The 9,521-nt window shown below is 37.0% G+C and overlaps 1 protein-coding gene across 4 annotated transcripts; it reads right to left on the reverse strand.

Annotated features, from left to right (window-relative positions):
• Positions 1-325: 325 nt before the first annotated feature.
• On the reverse strand, positions 326-5,874 carry LOC117629317. Of its 4 annotated transcripts, XM_034361865.1 has the most exons (15): positions 5,704-5,874; positions 5,426-5,615; positions 5,222-5,273; positions 5,088-5,130; positions 4,892-4,942; positions 4,548-4,660; positions 4,358-4,423; positions 4,134-4,276; positions 3,856-3,916; positions 3,661-3,722; positions 2,775-2,879; positions 1,973-2,048; positions 1,416-1,528; positions 935-994; positions 326-843 (listed from the first exon to the last, which is right to left on the reverse strand). In XM_034361865.1, the coding sequence occupies exons 1-15, from the start codon at positions 5,807-5,809 to the stop codon at positions 738-740; spliced, it is 1,347 nt and encodes a 448-aa protein (XP_034217756.1). In that variant the 5' UTR covers positions 5,810-5,874; the 3' UTR covers positions 326-737. The 4 variants fall into 4 exon arrangements, 2 of the variants coding, with proteins under 2 accessions (XP_034217756.1, XP_034217757.1); XR_004586056.1 differs by lacking the exon at positions 326-843 and having other exon boundaries at positions 1,894-2,048; XR_004586057.1 differs by lacking the exons at positions 326-843; positions 935-994 and having other exon boundaries at positions 1,973-2,043.
• Positions 5,875-9,521: the final 3,647 nt, after the last annotated feature.

Raw genomic sequence — 9,521 nt, forward strand, 5'->3', positions numbered from 1 at the left:
TTCTAATATTTCCAGTTGAGTTATTAATGAATAATTACATGTTATTTAACTATTAAGATCTTAAATATTCTTATAAGATAGATTTGAATGACTATAATTTGAAAAGAACTATACAAAGACGAAGAGTGGTGGGATGTGTATATATGTACTAGAGTTAAGTATTAAGTTGAATGACCTTTTTTGTCTTTTTACACAATAATAAAATTTAAGAACTTAATGATTTAAGTATTGGAGTGAACAAAGAAAAATATAGGGTTTAAATAGAAAATTTCTATAATAAAAAAAAGAGATTAGTATTTTAGAATTCCATAAACCACCCCATAAATTCTTTAATTTTTAAAAATTGACATTGACTATCTTGCCCCCAATGTTATAATTGTACAAAATAAATTAACGTCTATACTATTGTTGAGATGTATAACCTTTGCATTTGTACGTTCTCATCAAATTACATTACCAAAAAGAAAAGAATAAGTTCAAGAATAAACGATGTACAATGTTCATGCTTCTGTTCTGACTTGGTTTTGTCGTCCTTTCGGTCATGTTTGCTGTCTCGTAGATGTACTGACTGTGCTGTTGTAATTTACCGAAAACCCATTACGATGTTAACTTTCCCCATACAGCAGCCCTTCCTGCTATGCAGCTTCAATTTAATTTTTACAGGAATTACTAGGAGTATACAAAGAGGCACCGCTATGAGTCTGATCAACCAAAGTATGGTCTTTCTCGTGACCCTTTTAGAAAATGAAGTCACTGAGCTGAACACGCTTGTCTTTCTGGGAACTCTTACTGATGATATATGCACTTTCTTCCGCATTAGCATTCATACAGTTCATCCTATGCCTGTAGCATTAACAAGTCACCAAAAAGATCAATAACCCGATGTCGAAGGCGTACGGTAAAGGCCAGAAGGTAACAGTACAGACATGCTTACCAAGCAAAGTGATCTTCGCAGCAAATAGAACCTGATATGATTGAAAGCCCTGTGCCTTTCCTGCAACATACGTGCATATTTAATTTATTGTACACTAATGGATCACTTTATGTATAGGACAATGAAAAGAAACATACGCATCACAATCTCTTAGGATCGTTTTGTTGATCATTTTATGTGTGTATCTATTCCATCTTCTCACTCAAGACTCATCTTTTTATTTTGTTTTGTTTTATTTACAGAAATTCAATCACTAGATTTCAGTGGGTAAGATGTCGATTCAAAGATCATATGAGGTATGACCCCAACAGACATACCACTTAAGAATTAACAGACTAAACTAAACCTAAGTTCAAACAAATTAAAAGGAACCGCAGTCCCCAATCCTTCTGAGTGAAGGCCAAACTACAGGTAGCAAAATCTATAATCTGAAAAATAAGTGAAGAAATAAAAATTAATTTCTAGCATACTAATTCCATACCAAGTTGCAGTATACATGTCATAGAACTTATCAAAAGCTTTATCAAAACAGTACTGGCATGTCAAAAGATCCTTGACGTCAGTCACGTTGCATGTTGATTTACAGCATTTCACCTTCACCAATCAATTATAAATTATTAAGCATAATACAAAAGAGCCACTTAATGATTGGAGTCATAGCTCCCAATATATTATGATTTTAAATCATGATTGCAATCTTGAGTCACGTAGCAGCTTTATTTTATTTACATGGAAGCAAACTTCAATACATGAGAGAGACCAGATGTCATCGTCAAAGGTTCTAAGGGTAAGTTTTTAAAAGAAGCAGAAGGGAAGAGCTTTACTAGAATTTCTAGATCCTAAAATAACCGGCATATATTAACTTTTGGCCCCTAAGCTGAGTCAAAGAAGTTTATGTTTATTCATGTTCTATGTCAGAATTAGTGTAAAATAATACATCAAGATGCTATTCAAATTACCACAGGTCATTGCTGGTACAGCATCTTTTCCTTCTCTAAAAAAACTCTTAGGTAACAGTGAACCAAAGTTAGTACCCACCAGACGAGAGAGCTTATGAGAATAATATTGTCGATGAGATGGATTTGCCTGTATATGCTCATTCAAATGACCTGCACTGGAAATTAAGATTATCAGTCTACCAATGCTCTGGTGCCAGAGCATGGAATTTAAACATGAACTAAGAGGTTCTGAGAAAAATATCTAGATTAATCTGCAAGCTAAGGATCAACAATTTCCGAGCCCTTTTGACTCCCTTTTTGACTATGTTGATGAGATGCTCTTTTTTCCAAGCATTATAACTGAACTTCTAACTTCAGGATTTAAGCCTCATCATTATGTTCAAGTGTTCAATAAAAGAAACAAACAAAGATAACAGAAAAGAAACCCATGAATGGCAGTGTAGCAACAACAGAATCTAATGAATCAAGTAAGAGCATAAAAATATAATAAGTGGTTGAAGTATTTTCTAAGGAAGAGCATTTCAACTTCAAAACTGTTTTGAAATGCAAAGCAAAGCAAGCAAAATAACCCAATGGACATAATCATGAAAATAAGTTACAAATTCTGCCTTAAAAGTTTCAAAAGGAAAACAAAATTCAAATAATATGTGTGCTCATCAATGCAATTTCCCTTGAGAAAAGGTTTATCTACTAAAATTGATTACTGACACAACATACACATTGCAACATTAATCAGTCCCAGAAAAGTGAGATAAAAATTGCATAAGGGAAACAAAAAATTTGCTAGATGTCAAGAAATGCATAAATGTTCAACAGTACAACCTTATGTTATGCCATAAGTACAACTTAATCAATCCACAAAGTAGAACTATTATGCTTACTTGTCACAGAACGGAATGCTACAATGAAGGCATGTGGCTAAATTTAGTGAGCTATAGCATTCATTGCACTTTGCAGCTGACATGTTTTTGCCTATCTGGTGGCATCTGCAAACACAAAAAGGCCACAAAAGGGATCCTGAGTCCACTTTGATTATGTGATCAATAGAACAAATAAATAAATTATGTTCTCCAGCCAAGTATAAGCTTATGAGATAATCTAAAAAACACACCACAGGTAGCTTAATTAAATGAACTATAATGCAATAGTGGTCAGCAGAACAAATTCAAAACAACTGGATAACATTCTGACTTTAAGTAAACAATCCACTACTCATTTTGCTTAATGAGAACCGAAAATCTATTCATCTGAGGAAATCTCGAACTGGTGGAGATATCCAATGTCAAAAAGCATTTACCTTACCATCTTAACAATCCATTTAGACTATATAATATATATTCCTACAAATATTCTTTTTCAATGTTAGATGAAAATGAAGTTGCCGATGAGATATGATCGTATAACTGCTTGCTGGTAAGATAATATGACTCCTTAGCTCAATACAGGATAGAAACTTCTACTAAATATACCACAATGGATAACATGAGCTACGAGGCAGTACTATTACTTTCTATGGCAATGAGCACTAGAAATTTTCTCCTGCATAACAGCTTTCAGTAGACTCAACAACACAAGAAGGTCAGGCTAAATGCAATAAACAAGAGGAAGGAGGATCCCTAAACTTTAAAAATTCATTTCTATATTTTGGCAATATAATAATATCGGTGCTAGGCATCATTACCTACATAAAACAAGTCAAAATTCCAAAGCACAAAAACAAAAACAAAAAGGTAAATTAGGAAAAATACTTAAGAATAAATTCCAAACCTTCTGTACAATGCAAGAAGGTCAGCAGGTATTGAATTGGGTTTGCCTTGGCCCAATGTCACCTGGACGAAACATAGACTTTAATGAGTTATACCATCTATTTCCCCCTTTTTCTCCATTCATTACAAAGGCCAATCATGGAAGCAGTAAGGTGCGTGTTTACTATAAATATAACCAAAAGAATTAATAGAGAACCTGGTTACTTGTCATCACCAAACAATCTTCAGCAAGGTGTCCAGGCCTTCTACATTTCCAACTACACATACAAGTTCACAATCACAGGTGAATAAAGAGCTAAAATGATCAGAACATGTATTTTATACTGGAATAAGTGAAATTATGCAAACAAATAAAATTGTAACGAAAAATACAACAGTGGCCTCTCTCTGGTGCATGGACTCTATTTTACTGCCATTTTTTACACTTGAGAAACTTAGACGACAAACAAACAAGATGTCTAAGGAAATAAATACCATTCATAAGTAGAAAGACTGGAAATCTTCTTGGACCAGCGATGCCGCTCATAATCCCAAGTGTCCTCACCAAAATCAGGCATTGGTAAGGAAAATTTGGGTCCAGATGAGGAGACATCTTGTCTTTGATTGCTTGAGGGCTCCTGAGAAAATAATTTATCAGAGGACTTCAAACAAATGGAAGCAATAAATAAAACACTACAACAAACTTGTCGGCTAAGTACCTTCACAACTTTAAGAGCTTCCAATAGATCAGCTTTGCACTCCATGCTGCAGATGTCGTCATTGGTCTATTAAAACAGACAAACACCAGTTAGAGTCTAGAGATTACTACCATGCAGTGCAGGGGTGCAAAGGGACTCCATGACTAGAAGTTTAAAGATTCGTAAATGCTCACATAATATCATAACCCACCTGGTCGCATATATATTCTCCATATTTACCACATATGACACAAACAGGTTCTCCTGGATGAGGGAAACGCTGTTCACTTCTGCTCTTTACTTGATCAGATTCATGTATGTGACCTGAAAGAAGCATGCCAAGAGAAAGTAGGGTTAACAAGGACAAATTAATGAATTTCTTGGCAATTAGCCACCTCAAGTTACAAAGAAACAAATTTATTAGGAAAAACTATCGATGAATCCATATCTCTATTTGAGCTGATTCACCCAACCCAATCATTATCACACTTAGTAAGGGAAATTATCAGCAAAATTGAGTGTCTTTACGTGTTTCTTTATACAAGAATAACCAACCAGAACTTGGAGAATCCTGCTTCAATTCACATTCCGAAGTACTTTCGTCACCTATATTTTTCACATTACCATGTTTATCAATTGGCTGAAAACTATCAAAATTGTAGAACTTGACAAGCTCCTACTAGTGACAAACAACCATCGTTGACTATTATCAGAGAATGAAGAGTGAGAAATAGAAAAAGAGAAAGCTTACTGTCATATTGTACCAACTTTAAGCACGAAGTTCCCGGCTTTCCCTGCCAAAACAAGAAACCAAACCTCAAAATGTGACCTTAATCAATCACAAATTTACAATGCAAACAAATTAAAAGCAGCAATTTCAATTACCAAAACATCAGCAGTCAATTCCTCATAAGCCTGCGATGCACTAACTTCTTTTCTGCTCATGCATTTCACAAACTAATATAATAAGCAAATTATTTATTTATTTTTAAATAATAATAAATAATAGATAAATAAAGCAACAACTGCAATTCATAAACTATGGAACAAATTTGAATTTGATAATTGAAACTAAAAATCAGCTCTTGCCTTCTTTTGTCTATGTAATCCTGGTGAGACATAGGCCCATCGTTCTCTTCGATTTCACGGCTCTGAGTCTGACGACGAGGCGGCGGTGGCAGTTCCGGATCACGCTGGCGTTTACGACATGCCGGTTTGCCATCAGCAGCTGGTGGATGTTCTTCAATCGGAGAAGCATTTCCAGTGGCGATGTTGTAAGCTGAAAACAGAGGAAATAGAGTTAATTCAGATTAGAGGCCTGTTGGGTCGATGAGGAGAAAAAGAAAAAACAAGAGAATGGTAGCTACCTTTCAGGTTCTGAAGAACAGAGGAGAGACTGAGGTCCTTCTTGTAAGCGATGGAAGGGTTCTTGTAGAAATTTGTCCTCGTCCCCATTTTTGTAGCTCTCTGCATATCGAAGGGGTGTAGTTTGATGAAGAAGAAGAAAAGGGTGTTGGGTCAGAAAGCTATGGGCCCTGCAGATGGGCTCACCAGGCCAGCTGACATGGAAGTAGATTTCCACATGAAGTTGTCAAGCCCATACTTAATGCAATGCTCTAGGAGTTCGTCTATAGTGAGTGAAAAGTTATAATGGGTGTTTGTGAGGGTTATGTAAGAGCCGTCGGATGAAATCCAACGGTGAGTTTTTAAAAGAGGGTGCATGTAGAACCGGGTTGAAATATGACCCGTTGGAAACCCAACTTCAGTTGAAGATTTTTCCCTCTGTGTGAAAAACTCAAGAACGTAATCCTCTCTTATTGAATGTAATGCAAACCCGTAATTAGAAAGATCCAAAGCTCCCAAACCCTATAGTCACTCCATTGTCATCAGCAAAGTAGCATATCTTTTTTATAGCTAGACGCCGCAGCAGCAGTTATTCCTCGATTTTGGTAGAGATGGAGTCTCCACTACCAAAGAGTCTTCTCTAATGTCCACCACATTCTCTCAAGCTGACTGACTTCGGAGCTCCTGATTGACTTTGAGAGGTAAGTTCACTCTTGCTAGATTGATTTTATTGGGTTTGGTTTGTTTTTTGTGAGGGTGGGAAATTCGTCATTTGTGGCATCAATAATGCGTCATTTGTGGAATCAATAATGCGTCATTTCCTTATGAATATTCAATATACTTAGTTGATTGTTTTTGGTGGGGGTGGGAAATTATGAAATATAGGTAAAAGATCCTAAACTTAGGCTTAATGGCATTAGGAGTAAGCATTTGGAGAGGATATTGGCTGAAGTTCTGTAATTGTTGATTTGAATTACATTTGTGTTCTTAGTTGAACATGTTGGTTCTAAGGTTATTTTTTCAAGATTATTTCACAAGAGATGGCGTAACTATTATTAAATTTTGCTTACGTTTTGTGTAATCGGAACCCAACAAGCTAGGCTATGCTTGTTTTGTGTCAATTTGGGCAATGTTTTGTGCAAGTGGAATGCATTGATATGTTGTAATGCAATAATGATTGATTAATGAATTAATATTTGCTATGCAGTAATATAGAAGTAGTTCAATAATATACATGGGTAAAATGTCTGGGGGCTCAGAGAGTAATGACTGTGTAACAGCTAATGGGAGGGTTTACATTTCTGAAGTAAGAAATGAGGAAACACCAGCAGTTGGGATGAAATTCGACTCACTTAACCTCGTTTATAATTTCTATATAGATATGCATTCTTGGCTGGCTTTGGTATTTGTTGCTCCTATTCTTAACAACTAAAATGAGTTATTAAAAACAGCAACTTTAATTCTCGCAAGTGCACGAACCGTTTATAGTATAGCTTATGTAAATAGGAGGTCGATCCCACGGAGAATGGTAACTTGGTTTCAAGTTAAATTACTTAGAATGCTAGAAAAACACAGAACAAAGAAACTGACTAACTAGCTAAAGGCAAGGTCGAATTCAACAACGCCTCTTGCAAATTACTCAAGGTCTAAGACAGAATCCTAGCACCACACACGCACTCGAAATATGGCGTTTTGTTGTTGAAATGAAAAGAAGAAAGTGAAATAAAAGTGCTCGAAAGTAAACACTGGCAGCAATCAACAAGTTGTGAAACAATGATTAAGAGGTGTTAGAGCCTTGGAATCCACCACTAGTTTTCCTATCCAAGTTATGAATGCATATAAATTGACTCAAGCTTCATCAACAATAGATTATCGCATACAAGCCTATGGTATCTAGGTGCAGGATGCATGATTCTCCTAAGGCATGTGATTATGCATGGTATCTACACAACACGTGATCTCTAATATGCAACCTAAGCATGGTATCTACTTAGAATAAAGCATACAAGAGTCATTAAGCTCCTTGAGAATATGATAATCACACAAGTCCTAGAACATGGTATCTGTCCTAGTCAACCTATGGTTATTAACCCCTTGAATGATTCTTAGGCCATTCATGTGTTGCTTGTAAAAGGAGAGTAGAATTGGTGAATCTAAACCCCTTCCCAACCTGTGCTAGATACATAAAATCCTAGTTTGCAGCTTGCATCACACGCTTTCGACTACTTCCGGTCCTACTTAAAACTCGTCGTACCCGGGTTTGATTGGTCATCTATTACCATTTCCGACGTTAACAAATATACTCAGCAAGGGAAGTAACCATTTTGGTTCTCGTGTTTGAGCATAGGCAAATCAGTGGAATTGGAATTTTCGTTAAACTCTGCTTCGAACCTATTTTGATGCTTACTACTATGGAAGATTTCAACCCTAATATTTTGATGTCTTTAATTATGATAACACGAGATGCAAAGTGCCCATCCACTTCAGTCATATGTTGCTGCCATGTCCATTTTTATTTATCACGTATCAAATTTGGACATGGTTGCATCATATACAATGTTGCCTTTATTTATTATATGTTAGGGCAAGGTTTATGGAAAAGCATTTGTGACAAGGTTATGGCATTATTTTGTACTAGTTATATATTGTTTTTTGTACTGGTTCATCTCCTACTATTGCTTTCTTTCTTTGTATTATATGTTTGTGGAATCCCTCTCAAAGTTAACATATACTGTGAAAAAAATGCAAAGTGAATATATAATCACTAATATAGACTAGGACAAATAATTCACTAATATTTTAAAATTGCTTGACTGGTGTGAGGTTTTTTAGAAAAAGTATGCAATTATTTTATGTGATTGGACATGATAGAAAATATATTACTGATTCCCAATGCGGTGTCATATGGACAACTTATTGAATACCTCTGATGTAATAACCCAAACCAAAATATCTAAAAAGAAAGAAAATATCTTCTAGCAAAAAGACTATTTTGCCCTCGCATTTTTTTTAATAGGGGGAAAATTGACTTTTTGATCGAGAAAGAATTTGGGAATGCCACTTGCGCCATTGCGTAGAGCGCGCGAAACGAGTTCGTAGACACGGAGTAGACCCGAATTGGGGCTGTAACGAATGAGATATGGTCTAAAAACCGCGAAGGGCAAAACGGTAATTTGGCCAAAAAGTCAGATTTTTATCCCCCTCTCTCTCCTCTCCCCCGTCACTTTTCTCTCTCTTCCTCTCTCTCCTTTCGCGCGAATTGGATCATGCGCCCGTTCGACTTTCAGGCGACGGCCCGGCCACCACAGGCAGAGCCGGTCTCCGCCATGGGTACCATCGGGTCCGCCTCCGTGTCGCCGTCAAGACCTGACCGACCTCAACCCCGGGGCCGCCCTGAGCTGGCCGGAAAATCATGTTTTCCGACGGAGGTTCCTTCGAAGCCACCCGAACTTCCAGCTCAAAATTCTCCTTCGTTTCTCCACCAAATCGATCGAGTAAGGTATGGTTTCTCAGCTATTTTTCGTGTTCTAGCTTATGGGTATATGGGTTTCGATCGATTGTAGCTCTAAGGGGTTCGATTTTCGACTTGAAGTTTGGCCGAAACTTTGGCCGCTCACAACTACTGTTTCGGGTCACTTTCTGGGGTATGTCCAAGAACAAAAGTGACTCCAAATGGGGTGTTTTACCTAGGGTAGGAGTTTGGCGTCTTGGTTCCGAGATTTTTCGGCCACCCGAAATCGCTTAGGACACCCAAATCTGACCGCGCGTGCTGGGACGCGTGGGCGAGGGTAGTGATGTAATTCTGTGCAGTTTTGTGACCCTCGTGTCGTCACGAGCACGT

Source organism: Prunus dulcis, chromosome 5 (assembly GCF_902201215.1).
Source record: "Prunus dulcis chromosome 5, ALMONDv2, whole genome shotgun sequence".
NCBI lineage: Eukaryota > Viridiplantae > Streptophyta > Magnoliopsida > Rosales > Rosaceae > Prunus > Prunus dulcis.